The sequence below is a fragment of the Chiloscyllium plagiosum genome, chromosome 43 (assembly GCF_004010195.1).
Source record: "Chiloscyllium plagiosum isolate BGI_BamShark_2017 chromosome 43, ASM401019v2, whole genome shotgun sequence".
NCBI lineage: Eukaryota > Metazoa > Chordata > Chondrichthyes > Orectolobiformes > Hemiscylliidae > Chiloscyllium > Chiloscyllium plagiosum.
The window spans coordinates 4,439,834-4,459,234 of record NC_057752.1 but is presented as its reverse complement, the minus strand read 5'-3'; the positions used below and the strand labels follow the sequence as shown (position 1 = coordinate 4,459,234).

The window sequence follows — 19,401 nt, the reverse complement described above, 5'->3', positions numbered from 1 at the left end:
CACTACATATTTGTAAAATACATGTTCTTTTAAAAAATTGTGGTGAACAGAGCATTTTGTGATGTTTGTTTGTTTCTATTGTTACTTAAATCCTTTTTGAGTTTATGTTGGTTCGCTATTCCCAAAGGTGCCTGTCATTCCCTACCTACCCACTTGACCCATGGAAATCTTTAATTCTAAAAGTCACGAAGGTTTGCTGAATAACTCTCCATGCCATGGAGCTGGTGATGTAATCCAAGCAAAGAAAGTGGTGGTCTTCCTGTTGAGGAAGGGTGCACAACATTTAAGTTTTTGGTCTTTTTTTTTTGCTGATCTGTTAATATGCAGTTTTATTCCAAAGGCAATTATCTGCGAGTTGACACCCTGGATTATTTGGAAATGTTCCTATTGCCTTTAATTGACTTCCCGTGATAACCAACTACTCTTTCTCTTAATTAACATGTAAAAACTGTGTGTTAATGCCATTTAGCGATGTACTTTGGTTCAATATAGGCATCCAAGCTGGCGCAGTGAGGAACAGCTGGAACGTTCAAGACCAGCTAGCGATTCTTCACAGCCGACTGATACCAGTGCTTCTGGAGGTCGAGGTAAGACTTAATGTTTACACAGACTATTCAAAACGTTATTAGGATAAACATTGAGCGTTTTACAGTTTTTAAGCTTGTTAAGAAGATTGGTAGTTCTCAAGCGAATGTACAGCTAATGTATTGATGTGCTTTTTTAAAAGTGTTCGCCAGGTTTGCTACTTTACAAAATTGAAAATCTGCCCACTGTAGTGCAAAACTGGAGAAATGGTTCCATGTGGCAAGTTTTCTGTTTAGTTTACATTTGTCAAACATTACTACGTGATTAACCTCCCAGTAGTTTGGCAACTATCCAATGTGTGTCACTTTCACCCAGTTAGTTAGCTTAATCATTTTCATTAACCTTTTAAGTCATAAAGAACTGTACACTTCACCACATCATTGATTGTAGTGAAAAACAAAACTGGTAAATGGCTGTCCTTATAATGTCTAATATGATCTGCACAGGACAACTGCTTCAATTTTGTAAGCTAATGTTAATATTTTGTTATCTGAAGCCAAAACTGATCTTCTGTTTTTCTTGTACATGCTTACTAATTGTTTTGGGACTACAAAGATAGAAGAATGCAATTGCAAAGCCACATAGGTAAAGCTTCGGCTTTTGTGACGGATTGTTTTGTGAAGGCGATCCTACTCTATAACATCTCACGGCCATCATGTGTTTTACTTTGATAGAGACATAAATATGACAGTTCTTTTTGTTGATGTGCAAAGACTACGTGCAATGGATCCTTCATTAACACACTAAAGCTCAGAATTGCTTGTCCCCAATATTGCTGGAAAATGGTAGAACCCTGTCTCTAATATTTGTTGGTGTGTGTGTAATGAGAAGTCCTTGTTTAAATTGTCCAGTGAAAACATATATGGGAGAAAAGATGAATGTGCTTCCTCTTGAAATAAAAATGTTTTGTCTATCCATATCCTGAGAAAACTATGTGCAGTAAATTTGATTCCACAGAGCATGATCTTCATCTCCTGACGTGATTTACTTTTGTTTTCTCTACCACCATCATGCTGTTTCAGTTAAAACAGAAAATTTAATATGTTGTAAAGCATGTTGATTGCCAATTATTAGGAAGGTTGTAGGTTTGTGGAGTAATTTTTCACTTAGTATTAAAAATGAACATTCTGAACACCATCCATATTTATGGAGTTCATAAAGATTAGCGTCAAGCTTTTTGGTACAAGCTTGTATTACTAAAATAAATTATTTTCTATCTAATCAAGCTACAGTTCGGAGAGAGAGTGAGAAGTCATTGGACAATGATATGTTCAACAAGGAGGAGGAGCCACAGTCACCAGTGTCTAAATCAACTAAACCAGACCAGATTCCACTTAAGATTGTACCTGCCCCTCCACCTAAAGAAAATGCCTGGACAAAGAGAACAGTTGGAGGTTCCAGTAGTAACCAGAGTGCTGAAGCAGAAGTCACAGCACCTCTTTCACCTGCTAGTGTGCTATCAAATAAACCACTCGGGTAAAGTTTGCAATTTCTTGAACAAATATGAACCATTCTAATCCAGTTGAGAATTTTTGTAATGTTGAAAAGAATTTAAATGGTTTTAGATCAATTAAAGGTGGGTGTGTTACATTAGAATATGGTTGGCTTCAGCTGTTGTTTGTGAGCAAATAGCCTCCTGATACTCATTGTCATGGTTGCATATGAAGAATAGCCACTTGGGAGATGTTCAAGAGCTGCTCCCATCCATTGACTTGCATCTGTGTGTGACTGTGCCTCAAGGAAAGATTTCTATTGTTTCTGGTTTCTTTTGAAATAATGATTTGAGCTGCAACAGCTCACCTTGATATCTTGAGAATGAAGGCTCCAGCAGGGCCCAAGACGGGGGGACGGGGGTGTCCAGTGAGACCCTAAAAGTAGGACATCCGGAGTGCTCAGGTCAGGGATAGTACTGGGGCCCATCCTTTTTTGTCTCTGACCCCCAGACTCAGTAATTAACTTTCCTTGTGAAGGGAAGGGATCAGGAGGAGGAAGGAGGCTAATTTTTGTTTTTCTTTTCCTAAAATTTAAACAGTTATACTGCCATAATGTTACACTCAAGCTTTTAGCTGTTAGAATAAATGTTCGAGACAAAAAAACTGCAGATGCTAAAATCTGAAGTAGACAAGTAGGAGGATTATCTTCCGCCTGGGCAACCTACAGCCCAGAGGACTCAACATGGAGTTCTGCAATTTCAAATAACCTTCCCACCTCATATCCTCTCTCTCTCTCTCATCTCCCCCGCCCCCCCATCGCCACCTCCTTTCCATTCCACCTACCGACCCTTCCTTCCAGCTACCCACCGGATTAATTCTTCCCATCGATCGACCAAGTCGTAACCACCACCTCTCTCCTCACCCAGTCTCTCCTCCACCCCACCTCCATTTCTTGAAGAAGGGTAACACCCGAAACGTTGACTTCTCCACCTCCTGATGCTGCCTGGCTTGCTGTGTTCTTCCAGCCTCCTGCTTGTCTAATTAGAATAAATGGGTGGCACAGTGGTTAGCAGTGCTGCCTCACAGCGCCAGAGACCCGGGTTCAATTCCCGCCTCAGGCGACTGACTGTGTGGAGTTTGCACATTCTCCCCGTGTCTGCGTGGGTTTCCTCCGGGTGCTCCGGTTTCCTCCCACAGTCCAAAAATGTGCGGGTTACGTGAATTGCCCATGCTAAATTGCCCGTAGTGTTAGGTGAAAGGGTAAATATAGGGGAATGGGTCTGGGTGGGTTGCGCTTCAGCCGGTCGGTGTGGACTTGTTGGGTCGAAGGACCTGTTTCTACACTGTAAATAATCTAATCTAAAAAAAATTCATTCCTGAGTAAGAGTGAAGGCATCCATTTTATATTCCTCCAATGCATTTTCTCCTTATTTTTGTAGTGCCCATTATAGTTTAAGCATGAGGTGAATAACATCTTTAATTTTGTTTTTACAAACAACAGTGAATTTAAATTGTCCTGACAATTATCTTTTCACTTTCCTCCCATACAGTTCGCCAAGTGGTAAAGCTGGCCTAGTTTCACCTACACATACGAACATGAAGACATCATTTAAGGGTACGGCAAGAACTGTACAATAGTAACCTGATTTTTAGGACTCTTGGCATCTAATCATTATGAATGTTGAGAGTTTTTTTTTAAAAAGTGGAAAATCCGTTCACAACAGCTAAATTGACTGGTTGAATTGCCAATGCTCTGGTTTTTCTTCTCTGGTCTAGCAATTGACTTTCTCTGCGGGACAGTAAATCACATTGTGAAACATGGGCTGTGTATTTTTAAAAGCAGTTAACTGCAATCAAAATTGTTTTCGATTTTTTTTTTTTCCTTTTGGCCAAATTCTAATTAATTGTGAACTTTGAAGATGGGCGAACACTTTTTTTTAAATTTGCTTGTCCTTCTGTAAGAATAGCCTTTCAGTGAATTCCAGACCTAACCGTGTGTGAGAAAATCACTCCATACTTCTGTGATAGTGACAGCTAGATTACAATTTAGTGTGCTCTTGTTTAAAATCTACCTATCCAGTTTAAATAAATGCTGAATAGGATATAGTATTCTCATTGTGTGATCACTGCATCCACCTTGAATTTATTCCCATCAACAATTTTTTATAATGGTATTTAATGACAGTTTGAAATTTGTGTTCTTGATATATTTTAGTCAAAGTGGAATAGGGAGCTCCTAGAGAATATTGTACTAAAACAATTCATTGAAAACACCCATCTCTACATCTTGCTAATGGACTGGCCCAACCTGAACTAATCTGCACGTTACATGAAAGCATCTAAATTTTTCTATCATTTTTAGATGATAAAACAGAATCTGAAATAAGAGATAAAACTTCACCCAAAGAGCGTGGTGGTGCAAGTGGTATGAGCCGGGGACAAAACGATGGCATCAACAAGGATCGAAGGAAGGAACCAGACAGGTCTGCCTCCTTTTTCAATTGCTACATTTCCAGATTTCCCATGATTTGAAGGATAGTTGTAACTTAATCTCATTTGTGCACAAGAACCTGATGTCAAATATTTGTGGAAGCTAGCTTAATTTGGAAGATTTGCTTTGTGTGTTTGTTTTACTGTGTGTATAATATCATGGGATATGCTGCTACTCATATTTGTTATCTGCATCATGACTTTGATAATTGGAAGTAGAACATTGCCAAATTCAGCTCTAGATTATAACTGCAAAAGTCGGTTGATATTTTCTACAAAAAACCAAGCCTTTCTCAGTTCCTGGCATGATTGTTTCTAGTATATGATTATTAAATAGCAATTACAATTTTTCTTGCACAGGAAAGATAAAAAGGGCCGTGATTCAAAACCTGTAACTGAGCCAAAGAAATATGAAGAATCACCCACTCCTGTAAGTTAGAGATTGTAAAATAATTGCCTATTTGGACTATAACATTCTCTTCATTAATGGGGAAATGGGTGTTATTATCTAGGCCAACATGTATTGAAATCTCTCATTGCCCTGGAGAAGGTGATGGTGAGTTGCTTTGAACCTTATCAGTCTGGAGGGTGTAGGGATGCCAATGGTGCTGTTAGGGAAGAAGTTTCAGGATTTTGACCCACCCTTTGAATTAACAGATTGAAGATTAAAATGTTTTCAGATACTAATAACTGATGCTGTAATTCATGTCAGATGTTCAGAAAGCTAGATAACTAATGACCTGGATGGTCAAATGGAATACTTCAACTTTCAGCTTGGGGATGGGTGCAGTAGTTTTAAAATGTTCAAGGCTGAACAATGCCCTAGAAAGTGGGTAGATATAATAGTCATTACAGCACAATGTGTTCTTTCAACTCTCGAGTCCATACCAGCTAACCAACAAAATATCAATCAATGCAACGGTGTTAGAAGTATTAGCTGAAGTAAAAATTTATGGCCAGGCTGTTCTGGAAAGGCTGGTTGTTTTTGAATGCATAAGTAATCTGGTCTGGATGATGTGCGTCCCAGTTTGCTAAAGGAAATGGGGATGGAAATAATGTAAGGGCCTGTCATGAGCTTCATTCAGAATGAGAGTGGAAAATGCGATGACTTTATAAAGGTATCACATGAGGAGTGCACAATGGATTTGTATTTCCTGCTCCATCTGATCAGTTGGTCCTGGTAGCTATTGAACTCGTCCACAGGGGCTCCTTGTTTGGAAATGACACCAATTTAAATCATTACTATGGTATGTGAAAATGCTTAAGTTAAGATGGTGGATTAATTGCTGCTTTGAAGGCTGTTTTTCTTTTACACCGTGTACATTATGCATTCCATAATGTGAGCCATTCAACCTCCTGGGTCCTGCTGAGGTTTTTGAGGTTAGTGCTTTACTACTGGGTTGGGCTCCAAGTCAAAATGAATTGGTGTCAAGATACACATCCTGGGCTTTACCTGTGTATAAAATAGTTTTTAAAGGTCATTGTGGCAACTGTTGAGAGGACATTTGGATTTAAGTCAGAGTTATACAGCATGGAAACAGGCCCTTCAGTCCAACTCATCTATGCCAACCAGATATTCTAAACTGATCTAGTCCCATTTGCTAGCACTTGGCCCATATCCCTCTAAACTCTTACTACTCATATATTCATATAATCTTACTCATTATACTTCTAAATGTTGAAATTATACCCACCTCCTCCACCTATTCTTGCAGCTCATTCCATACACTCATCACCCTCTGTGTGAAGAAGTTGCCTCTCAGGTCCCTTATAAAACTTCGCACTTTCACCTTAAACCCATGTTCTCTCTAGTTTGACTCCCCTGCCCTGGGGAAAAAATCTTGGTTATTCACCCTATCAAAGCGCCTCATGATTATACAAACCTCTATAAGGTCATCCCTTGATTCGCCAGGGGAAAATAGCCCCAGCCTATTCAGCCCCTCCCAATAGCTCAAACCCTCCAGTCCCAGCAATATTCTTGTAAATCTTTTCTGAGCTCTTCCAAGTTTAACAATATCTTCCTATAGCTAGGAGACCAGAATTTAACACCATATTCTAAAAGTGGCCTCACCAATGTTTTGTGCAGTTGCAACATGACATCCCAACTCGTATACTCGATGCACTGACCAATGGAGGCAAGCATACCAAACAGTCTTCACCACCCTGTCGACCTGCGATGACTCCACCTGCACCATAAGGTTTCTTTGTTCGGCAACACTCCCCAGGACCTTGCCATTAAGTGTATAAGTCTGCCCTGATATGCCTTTCCAAAATGCAGCACCTCCCATTTGTCTAAATTAAACTCCACCTGCCACTCCTTAGTCCATTGGCCCATCTGATCAAGGTCCGTTGTACTCATTTGGTGGTTTAATTTTCAAAAAGTGCTTTGGAGACATGAGCTTTTTTTTTGTCAAATTTGTAGAAAGTCCTTCAAATATATAAAATCTTTGCAGGTTGTGAGGAACAGAGTTGAAATTCGTGTAGACAAGTTGAGATGACTGAATAGTTGCATTATTGAAGAATGGAGGTCCACAGGATGTGAAAAATGATGTGAAAATAATTTATTCTGAATCAGTAACTGATCAAACAATTGTTCTAACTCAAGTGTTGACTGTCTAAATGTCTGGGTCAAACTTCCTGTTTGGTGACACTTTGTGTGAAGACAAGATCTGGCTCAGCTGTGATATTTGATCCTTTGTTGAATAGTGGCAACATTCAGTTTTGTGTCCCTTTATCTGAGGAAAGATATTCTGGATTGAACACAGTCCAGTGAAGTTTCACTAGGTTGGTACCGGTATGAAGGGACTGTCTTATGTGAACCAGCTGAGTCTGTGCTTCTTGGAAAATAGAAGAATGGAAGGCCACCTTATTGAAGCATACAGGATTTTTAGGATAACCGGGTAGAGAGAGGTTGTTTCCCTTTATAGGAAAGTCTAGTACCAGAAGGAGCAGTCTCAAAGTTTGGGGTGTCACATTTGAGAGATGCAGAGGATTTTCTTCGAGTTGTGAATTGTGGAATTCTTTACTGCAGAGGGCTGTTCATGTTGGGTCACTAACCCTATTCAAAGCTGAGAAGTACAGATTATTTTTAAGTATGGGATTCAAGGGCTGTGGGGGGAAAAGGTAAGAAAGTGGTATTATGGATCATTAGATCAGCCATGATTTGAAGTACTGACAGAGCAGGCTTATTGGACTGCAAGGCCGCCTTCTGCTCCTACATGTTATGGTCTTCTGTCCAGGCTTCCATAGAGGCTGGTTTGTTGGTTAAATTTTAAAAATGCTGCAGGTGCCAGAGATCATTCCCTAATGCACATAAGACTCGTCAGTCAGAAGAAGAGGGAATTGTGCATTGTGGCTGTGTAATTATTCATCCTGTCTCATGTATTCATTCTGTCTTTTTGTATAGAAATTCAGCTCAGCCAGCAAATATGCTGCTTTGATGATCGATGCTGATGAAGACGATGACAGTACAGACTAAAGTTCTAGTTGAGGAAAACACATCACTTACCCCTTTTCAGAGAACTGAAAGAATGAACTTCAATTAAAATGTGACTGTTAACAACCCATTTGGCTTACATCTCCCGGAACTTTTTCTTGCATGCTGCTGCAGCCATTGAACATGAAACGTATGGAGATTTCATCATCCATTTAAAAACATGTCAACCTCAGGCTTTTGAGAAAACATTTGTGTGCAGTAGTTAGAATGGTATTTTACATTTGGATATCCCATATTTTCTTTTGACTTAAGCAGGTAGAGTTTGGCAAAAAAATAAATTTAATAGTGGAAGCAGTGGGCCATGAAATGAGAGAAATTATAACTGTTGGTGCACTTTTTAAGGTAAAATAAAATGGGCTAGTGCGATTGGTGCAGATAGTTTTCACAATTTTGGTGCTCCTTCCAAAGCTTCAGATGGTGTTTTAAAAAAAAATTAAAAATTGAAGAAAAAAAATTGAGATTCGGGACGCAGTCAGCCAAACGTTATTATTTTCTCTTTTCTGATTTCTACTATGACATCCAAATTAATCAACCTGGTACTGGAGCTAATCTTGAGTTTTTACGATTGTCAGCTGACGTTGCTGAATTCCCAACAATTTGTTTTGCCTTTCTCCCATAAATTTGGATGGGTTATGCTTTCCTTGCTGTCAAATTGCTTGTATTTCTGTCTTCAGGTGAGACTATTGTTGGGGCCAAATATTAATCTTGTACTTCCATCTGTAAACTAATATGCATTGGGGTTAGTGGCCAATAGTGGTGTCTTGTTTCAGGATATCAGTTTCTGAAAGCAGTAATACTAGTTTCTGACAAATATGCATGCATACTGCCACAAAAACAGTTAACGTCCTTACACAGGTTGAGATCGCGACAGACCATCATTATTAAAGTCAAGATATTACTTGCAGTCTAATTTTTAACGATATTTAGTCAGTGCACCTTTATGATCTTTTTTTATATATAGTTTTTGGAAGTCATTCAAGTCAAAGTTTGAAACTGCAGATTCCAGGCTTACTCGGTTGTGGCATTGTTTTAGTTATATGTACAAGCTAAGACTTACAAACTAATAAGAGAATTTTATGTGCTGATCAAAATAAATTTTATATGAAAGTGAATTAGACAAGCACGTCAAATATGTTGGACACACTGGGATTGGTTTTTATTCTGTTTTCTGCTGCTTCCATGTGCTAATGTTTCAAGTGCATAAAATTCCCTAATTCTGTGTAAAAGGATATCTGGATGCAGCCTGAAGTCCTAGACATTTGCAAGTCAATCAGAAAAAAAAAAAATTGTTTTGACTTGCAAATATCCAATACTAAAACGCTGCTCGTTGTACTGATTTGGTTTCTAGAGTCAAGACTGCATTAGTACACTTGATACACTAATTCCAGTTTTATACAATAATTTAGAGCAATCTCAAAATACTTCCCCAACAAATGAGTATACAGGACATTACCCTTAACTTTAGTACATCTGAAGCAGCCTTTACATAGGTTGTAATAGCAGGTACAGTTGAGTGCTGTTCCAGGTTGAGCATTGTAAGGATAGCTTAACACTGTGTCTAACCTACTGTACTTGACCTGAATGGAATACATTTCCTGCAAACGAGTAACCCTTCACAGTACAAAAAAAGCATGTACTGTATTTAATTTTTTTCCAACTTACTGAGATTTAAAACTCATTGATTTGTAAGGTAACAGAAATATATTCCATTTCATAAGTACTCAACTCAGTCTGGTTTACAGCCAATGCTATTCATAAAGGTGATCACCTTTTTTTGTCTGACTTAACAACACATCCTAGCAGAGTTGAAAGGGCTTAAATTCTTACGGCTCACATTGGTGCAGCCCTACGCCTTGCAGAACAAGCATTTTGACAAAATTGCATTCCTTTCCTGAATTTTTAGGTGATCAGATTCAGGCTTTGGAAAAAAAAATGCCTGTCTTTGATTCCTTTTGCTGACGTTATTTGGGGCATAAGCTACGAATTTAAAAAATTGAATAGTCCTGAAATTAGATCTCAAGTTCTTTTTCAGCTATGTTGGGTCTGCATGTCATTGGAAATAGCCCTGAGTCTTTTGATTTCCTCTTTAGAAAAAAAATTGCATGATTCTATTTAGTTTGAAGATTTGTTTAGTAGAGGAGCAATGAGATTACTGTGGTCACATTGAGAGGTATGTGAATCAGGTCTAAACCCGTGATCAGGGCTCTTTGAAGAGCAACTGCATACTGAGTCATTGACAAACCGATTTAAGAAAATCAAAAACCCACATCTTACTATTAATTTGTTTTGTACAGTACTGATTTACCTGGTCACTAGCGGTTCAAACTGGACTCTTTTTAACAGCTTGTTAAAGCCCCGTTAATTTCTCACCCACTGCTTAACTGCTCTCGAGTAGCAGTGTTTTGCTCTTTTACCAGACTTAGTGTCATTTTATGGCTGCAGTGGTTTGTACTAATATTAAAGCAGTTTCATCTGGTAGGAATAGGTTTGTGAATTCATAATATCAGCTGAAGTATTTTGATGGGCAAAAAATTGGAAATCTTTGTGTACAGTACATTAAAATTGGCTGAAAGAAAACTCAAATTCATAACTCTGAAATTCTTGGTTATACAGTCCAAAAAGAAGTTTGTGTCTTGAGAAATCAAGTTTTAGGCACAGGTATTTATTTGTAAGACTTCTAAGTGAGCCCTTTCCCTCCATTTTAAAAGAATTTAATGAGTTAGTTTACACCACATCACCATTCAGAGGACTTATGTAAAATTTGTATAATACCTTCTATTAAAAAAGATTTGTACTCTATAGTCTGCTTTCCAGGAGATGTCTTTTATTATCATGTATAATGCCCCATCAGTTTTCCTTCCAATAAACTAATCTTTGGAATACCTTCACTATTGCTGCTGTTTCATTTTTTTTTGTGTGGATTACACTTTTTTTAATATAGTTTACTGTGACTCAATTCACCACAAGGTGGAAAAATATTTTTGCAAGCAATCTCTAACCCTCTATTCATCTTGGAATATTGAACAGTGTACGGGATGGTGCAAGGTTTCAAGTTGGAGAGCTGTTACGATTTGAATTTACTTCCCAAAATTTTCTTTTACCTATTAATATCACAAGACAACTTCAATGTGCTGCCATAATCCCTATGACCAGAAAGCTTTTGTTATCTGTAGCACATTATAGCCTCTATTTTTGGCCACACCTGAATACTTTTTGGTAACAGGCAACCTGTTGAACTTCACAAACTTGAATTATTTATAGAAATTAACAATTGTGAAAAGGATGAAGAATCTGGGAATTTAGTGCCAAATCTCTTCAAGCTATTGGCATGATGGTGGTGCAAAATACATGTAAGAGCTTGGGGTGTGGAGACCAAAATGTGAAAGTTCTGAGAGTTCAAAGGGCTTGTAACGTATCTTGTCTCGATCAATAGAGCCAGTTTGTTTTGGTTTATGTAGCGTCTTCTGCAAATGGAATGCCCTATGCTGCTTTGAATAAATCATTAAGTAACACTTTTTTTTTGTGGTGGCACCATTTCTACAAATATTTTGGTACCTGCTCCTCGACTGGTTTTGATACGATAATTAAACCAAAGTCTCTCCCCCTAACTATATCAGTACTGTTTCAGGTTGAGATATACTTGTATGTCATGTATTACAAGGTTAAACAGTCAAAGCAGCTCGATGAGATTCTTAAAACCTGGGCTTACCCAAAGAGAACGTAGTCTGATTACTTAGCAACCTATCAAATCCTTACAATCTTAAGTGCCTCAATCCATCCCTCCATCTGAGCCAGAGCAACAACACTGCCAACATGTGGAAAGTGCTGGGTGTGTACATTAGTTTTGTATGTTGATCCAGATGACCTATGTAATCCTTGAGGCTGCCCACCAACTAATCATAAAAGCCTGACTATGGCAGTTAATGTTTTAATGAGAATTGTATACACCCTGTTTCAACCATTAATTCATTCCAGTAGAACTGGCAACCTAATACCATGATTGGATTGCTGTGAGTACACATAAATGTGATCACCATATCTGGGGAACTGGTCTTCTGGTACCAAGCAAGTGGCTTTCCTGATTCTGATTGATGTCCTCTGGTGCAGGCACGCTCACTGATGCCACATGAAAAAGTTAGCATATTTTAAAATACATCGTTTTTTACTATAACACTCCAGTTGAGCCAACAAACTTGTTGAATGAATAATCCTTTTTTGTGTGGAATTTCTTTTTAAAAAAATCTATTCGATACTGGAGAAAACAGTTACTGTTAGGCTACTAGATTGTTGTAAAAACCCATATGATTTATTAATGGCCTTTAGGAAAGGGAATCTGCTGTCCTCACTTGGTCTGGCCTACTTGTGACGCTAAACCCACTGCAATGTAGCTAACTTGTAACTACGCACCAATCAGTTATATAAAACTGATATAGAAAAGTATGATAAGAATAAACATGCAGCCATCACCTGGCATTACAAAGGCACTGTATTTGAACTAAATAAAGGCACATTCAGCCCTACAGATTTCTTCTCATTAACATCATTACTAAAAAATGTGTATACTATAGTAAACTGTTGTGGTTCTGTTCGCCGAGCTGGAAGTTTTTGTTGCAAACATTTTGTCCCCTGGCTAGGTGACATCATCAGTGCTTGGGAGCCTCCTGCGAAGTGCTTCTTTGATGTTTCCTCCGGTGTTTATAGTGGTCTGTCCCTGCCGCTTCCGGTTGTCAGTTTCAGCTGTCCGCTGTAGTGGTTGGTATATTGGGTCCAGGTCGATGTGTTTGTTGATGGAGTTTGTGGATGAATGCCATGCCTCTAGGAATTCCCTGGCTGTCCTCTGTCTGGCTTGCCCTATGATAGTAGTGTTGTCCCAGTCGAATTCATGTTGCTTGTTGTCTGCGTGTGTGGCTACTAAGGATAGCTGGTCGTGTCGTTTCGTGGCTAGTTGATGCAGACAAGCAACATGAATTCGACTGGGACAACACTACTATCATAGGGCAAGCCAGACAGAGAACAGCCAGGGAATTCCTAGAGGCATGGCATTCATCCACAAACTCCATCAACAAACACATCGACCTGGACCCAACATACCAACCACTACAGCGGACAGCTGAAACTGACAACCGGAAGCGGCAGGGACAGACCACTATAAACACCGGAGGAAACATCAAAGAAGGGCTTCGCAGGAGGCTTCCCAAGCACTAATGATGTCACCTAGCCAGGGGACGAAACGTTTGCAACAAAAACTTCTAGCTCGGCGAACAGAACCACAACAACGAGCACCCGAGCTACAAATCTTCGCACAAACTTTGAACTATAGTAAACTTCCTATTAACCTATAGGACTAGGAATATGCTGGTTGATCAAATATTCTGGATAATCAAGAAGTCCACATAATTAATGAAAAAATACACACTAATAGAAATATAATGTAGGTAGTATACATAATGTTCTACCATATTTACATCACAACTCTTGCCTTTCCAAATATATGTAAATCCTGTCTCTCAGAATCCCCTCCAACAACTTACCCACCAAAGACGTCCGGCTTACTGGTCGATAGTTCCCTGGCATTTCCTTATCATTTTTCTTAAATAATGGCACCACTTTGGTCAACTCTCTAGTCTATTGGTACCTCACCTGTGGCAATTGATGATACACATATTTCAATAAGGGGCCCAGCAATCTTTTCCCTTGCTTCCCACAAAGTTCTGAGATACACCCTGATCAGGTCATTGGGATTTATCTACCTTGATCTGTTTTATGATATCCAGCACCTCCTCTATAATATGGACACTTGTCAAGATATCTATTTATTTTCCCAAGTTCTCTGGCTTCCATATCGTTGTCCACAGTAATTAGATGCAAAATATTTGTTTAGCATCTTAACCACCATCTATGGGTGAGTTCCCTGATTGAACCAGATTAACAGTCCCAACCAGGAACCCCTGCTGACAGATAAAAAGGGAGATTGTCAGAGATAGCTGACATTGACGAAGTCAGTACTAAAGTCATGGACAGTTCACGTATAAATCAAGGGTGACTTGGTGACAGGATACCAGCCTCTTTACTGTCATCACCACCGAGTTAATTCTAAAGCATGCTCCTGTAGAAACCTGCTCATAACAGCCCTCTTTGAGTTGGGATCAGCATTTCTACCATCATGCAGTTATTTGTGAAGTTTGACTTGTTCAATCCTGCTGTAGAAGAGTGGGCCCAGTATGTGGAAAATATGCGGGTTTTTTTAGCAAATGACATTGGACCAAATGAAAAGCAATGAGTAACTCTCCTGACAGCCTGCGGACCTGCAGCTTGTTCGGTTATTGGGAGCTTAACTTTCTCTGAGACGCATACTAAAATCTTTCAAGAATTGATGGATAAAGTTAAAGAATATTATGATCCAAGCTCCCTCTAATTCTGGAACGCTATTGTTTTTACTCAGCAATTTGAGAATCGGGAATCAGCAGTGGGATTTTTGATTAGGTTAAGATGACTGGCAGAAGCCTGTGACTTTGATTTCAACATTAATGAGATGCTGAGAGACCGTTTGGTATGTGGGATTAATTATGTAACCATGCAAAAGTGCCTACTAGATGAAACTAGACTTCAAACAGGCACTACAACTGTCTTTGTCATTAGAAAATGCAGCAAGTGGAGTATATGAGTTATAGGCTATTCCGATGGAAGTGGGCACCCTCGCCACACTGACTGAACTTGGGGAACACCACTTGAGTGAAGGCAATTGTGCAGCCTCACTCAGGATATATCCTGAACAGAGGGACTCTAGGCCAGCCCACAGCAAAGCCCCAAAATAAAGCCAAGCCTCGGCCAAACGGTGAAAATTTTATTCAGGATCCAGGCCGACAAGCCATTGTAGTTACTGTCAGAATGCTGACTCAAAACAGCAAGAGAGTCCCACTGAATTGAGTAAGAGACCTCATAGGCCAGTATCCAGGAGAGTGCACACCCTGGAAAGCCCACCTACATCTGGTCTGGAACAGTTAAATTGCTTAGCAACATCCAAACCAGAACCAATCAAAATAAACATCTGGTTAAATGGTCACCCAGTTCTAGTGATACCGGCACGGCTGTATCAGTGATCATAGAACCAGGCTTTAACAAAATTCGCTCTGAACCCCAACCCTTAGCTAGACTGAGAATGTATACTGGGGATCCTTTACAGATTACGGGGACAACTTTGGTTCCAGTCTTGAATGAAAAGCAGCAGATTTAGCGACAAGTAATTGTCTAAAAGGTTCAGGCTCAAGCCTGATGGGGCATAACTGGTTAAGAGAGATTCACCTTGATTGGCTCAACATTTTTCGATCAATCCCTCGCATAGAGGATTTATACACAAAACTGGCGGGGATGGAGTGGGGGGCTGTCCTTCACGAAGCTGGACATGAGCGATGCGTATTTGCAATTGCATTTAGATGAGAATTCTCAGAAGTGCTCTCCAAGAGAAAGGATTGGCCTATGTCCTCGGACTCAGAGGGAGAAGAAAGTATTGATTGTAACAAGGTTAGCCAGGTGGACCTCATAGAAAGAGTTCCCTGATTGGGGCTGTTAATCTGATGAAATCAGGGAGCCCTGGCTGACAGATAAAGAGAAGTGTCAGAAATTCTGACACTCTGAGAGCTGCCTCTGACAAGGCTGTGCCAGAGTCAAGGACTTATCAAATGTAGATAAAGGGTGACGGGATACCGGCCTCTCTCAAGTTCTTTGAGACATGACGGATGTAGACGCCTCAACGCCTTTGCCGCCAGAAGAAATTCTACCAAGGTGTTCTTGGCACAAAAGGCAAGCTCCCGTGTGTTACACACCACCCATATCAGACACCTAATCAGATTAATCTGACCTGGTGCTAAAACGTCCCAGGAGGCTCTCCTCGAAAAAGGATCGGCATATGTGTGCGGACTCTGAGGGAAAGTGTTGTAGTGATTGTAAAAAAGGTCAGCTGGCTGGACCTCATAGAATATTATTTTCCTGAATGGGGTGGGTAAACAGGAAGCCCTGGCTGATAGATAAAAAGGGGAATATCAGCGATATTGCCACTCTGATAGTTGGCTCCGAATGGAGCAGTACTGAGTCAAGGACTGTTCATATGTAAATAAAGGGTGATTTGCTGACCGGATACTGGTGTCTGTGGAGTTACTTCATTTTGCACTTCCTGTAAAGTTCTAAATTGAATTGGTTTCACCCTCAGGCCGTATAAATGACGATAGTTTGAATATAGTTTGTAAATATTAATGTTATTATAAGCATATTGAGTGGACTATGCTGTATGAAGACATATTGAATAATTTTGCAAATGCTATAAAATTCAAGTCAAACTGTTTTTGTAATCTTTTTATGAATAAAACATATTTTTGTAGCAAAAACTGTCAGTTTTGTCAAGTGGTGGACAAGAGGACCCTGTGTGAAGGGTGACATAGCAGAAAGGCTGTAAGGTGATTGGCTTGTAAATAACTGCTCTTAGGGAAGATACGTAAATTGGGACATCATATGTTTTTTAAAATTTTAAGTGGAAACGTCTATTCTATTACTAGTACTCTAAGTGGTGGTAAGGTGAATGCCTAAATAAAATGTCAAAAAAGATAATCATTACTTTGAGAGAGGAGGAGGCAGAGGTAGACCAAGGGAAAATATACAGATTGGGAAGGAGTTCAGTTATGCTGGGCATTAAAACAAAATCAAATAATGATTTCACAGGGAAGTTATGAGTTGATTGCTTGGTGAGTAACTGCTGTTAGGGAGTGTGTGAAGTACTCAAATGGAGAAAAACTATTTTTTTGAACAACCTGTAATTACCTAGCTTATAATTACTTAAGCAACTCCAACAGAAGAAAAGTAAGAAACTAGTGATTTGATAATATTCTTATTCTTGAATGGTGAAGTTATTGCATTCTAAAGTGTAAGTTAATACACAAACTGGTAGTGAGAAGAAGTGTTCATTTATATAATAATTAATTAATTACTTAATTAATATACAATACAAATGGCAGGGCAGGTGATGCGTTGCAGTTGCAGAATGTGGGTGCACCTGGATCCAGCCTGATCAGCTTCAGACTGCAAAAAACCAGAAGAACTGCAGATGCTGGAAATCTGAAACAAAAACAGAAATTGCTGGAATTGAAGAAGGGTCACTGGACCCGAAATGTTAACTCTGATTTCTCTCCACAGATGCTGCCAGACTTGTTGAGACTTCCCAGCAATTTCTGTTTTTGTTACAGCTTCAGACAGTGATAGGAAGGCGTGTGAGTATTAATCTAAGAGTAAATCAACAAATAAAGCTAGAAGTTACAAAATTAATAAAAGGCTAAAACGAAAGGCTCTTTATCTGAATGCATGTGGCATTCAAAACAAAACAGATGACTGACAGGGCAAATAGTAATATATAAGCAAGAACTAACAACTGTAGGATGACAGGTCATGACCTGAATATTGGGGGGTACCCATGGCATTTAGAAGGACAGGAAGCTAGGAAAAGCTAGGATTGCTCTGTTAATTAATTGAACAACAAAGGAGGATGACCTAAATTCAGGAAACCAGAATGTAGAAGCATTCTGGTTAGAGATGAGAAATTATGAAGGCAAGATGTCACTTAATGGAGTGGTGTACTAGCTCCTAACAGTAATTACAGGGTGGGATGGAGTTTAAGGGAACGGATGATGGGAGTTTATCAGAAAAGTACAGCGATAATCTTGGGCGATTTTAATCTACAAACAGATGAGAAAAATCAGATAGGCAAAAGTAGCTTAGATGAGGAGTTCACAGTCAATTTTTGGAGTCGTTTAAGAGAACAACACATTCTGAAGCCAACCAGACAGCAGGCTATACTGGACTTGCTATTACGCAATGAGATTGGATTAACGAGTTTTGAGAAGATTTGTAGCTCAGGTTGAGGTTCTGGATGTCGGTTTGCTCGCTGAGCTGGAAATGAACCTTCCAGCTAATTAGCAAAGAATGACAAAATCAAAATGAAGAAAAAAAATTAATGTACAAAGAAAGCTAGCTAGAAATATTTCTATAGATATAAGGAGTTAACAAAGTGCTAGTCATCTAGAAAGTATTGTCTTGCCAATTAATAATAGAAAATAAACAGATGGCAAAAGAATTGAATAGGTATTTTCCATCAGTTTCATTATAGAGGATACAAGTAACATCCCCGAAATAGATGTAGATCTGGAAAAAGGAGGAAGGAACTCAAGCAAAATTACAATGACCGGGCAAGTGGTATTGAGGTTCTTTTAGCTACATCCTTGATTAGATTAGAAGATAGCAAATGTAACTCCTTTCTTCAAAACGTGAGGGACACAGACAGCAGAAAACTACAGGCCAGTTAGCTTAATGTCTATCATCCAGAAAATGCTAGAAGTGATTATTAAAGGTAAAGCAAGTCACTTAGCAAGGTTCAAGGTAATCAGGCAGAGTCAACATGACTTATGAATGTGAAATTCTGTTTAACCAACTAATTGGAGTTCTTTGACGAAATAACATGCTGTGATAAAGGGGAACCAGTAAGTGTACGAAACAGGTACTTAGATCTCTAGAAGGCATTTGATAAGATGCCATATCAAAGTTTACTACAGAAAATAAGATCTCATGGGATGGAGGGTAACACTTTAGCATGGGTAAAACACTGACCAGCTAACTGAAAACATAGCATAGGCATAAATAGAAATTTTCTCATTGGCAATAGGTAACAAGTGGTATGCCACAGGGATCAGTGCTGGGGCCTCAGCTGTTTACAATGTGTGTAAATAACTTGGATGAAGGGACAAAAGTTATGATTGCTAAATTTGCTGATAACACAAAGAGATGTAGGAAAAACATGTTGTGAAGAGCCCATAAAGAGGCTACAAAGGGATATAAATGGGTTATGTGAGTGGGTAAAGTTCTGGAAAATAGAGGATAATCTGGGGAAGGTGAAATTATCTATTTTGGCAAGAAGAATAAAAAATAAGCATATTATCTAAATGGTGAAAGATTGCAGAACTTTGGGAAGCAAACAGGTAGGTCCCCTACTGCATAATTCACACAAGGTTAGTATGCAAGTACAGAAAGAATTAGTAATGCTAATAGAATGTTATTGTTTATTACGTACAGAATGTAATGTAAAAGTATGGAGGTTATGCTTCAGCTATACAGGACAAAGATGACATCACATCTGAGTTCTGTATACAGCATTGGTCACCTTATTGAAGGAACAATGTAAATACATTGGAAGCAGTTCAGAGAAGGTTTACTAGACTGATACCTAGAAATAGTGGATTATCTTATGAGGAAAAATTGGACAGGCCAGACTTGTATTGATTGGAGTTTCAAAGAGTAAGAGACAACTTGCTTAAAATACAAAGGTCCCAAGGGTGAATGTAGGAAAGTTATTTCCTCTTG

The 19,401-nt window shown here is 39.1% G+C and overlaps 1 protein-coding gene across 3 annotated transcripts in view; it reads left to right on the top strand.

Moving 5' to 3' along the window:
• The window catches only part of eif4ba (eukaryotic translation initiation factor 4Ba), a 38,985-nt gene extending 28,093 nt beyond the window's left edge, over positions 1–10,892 (top strand). The window contains exons 10-16 of one of the 3 annotated variants that reach the window (XM_043681814.1): positions 493–587; positions 1,141–1,170; positions 1,812–2,061; positions 3,569–3,633; positions 4,381–4,501; positions 4,869–4,938; positions 7,915–10,892. In XM_043681814.1, coding sequence (XP_043537749.1) covers positions 493–587; positions 1,141–1,170; positions 1,812–2,061; positions 3,569–3,633; positions 4,381–4,501; positions 4,869–4,938; positions 7,915–7,986 — 703 coding nt within the window. In that variant the 3' untranslated portion in view covers positions 7,987–10,892. The remainder of the gene's footprint in view (positions 1–492; positions 588–1,140; positions 1,171–1,811; positions 2,062–3,568; positions 3,634–4,380; positions 4,502–4,868; positions 4,939–7,914) is intronic. The other 2 variants (XM_043681818.1, XM_043681815.1) reach the window with 2 other exon arrangements.
• The last annotated feature ends 8,509 nt before the right edge of the window (positions 10,893–19,401 follow it).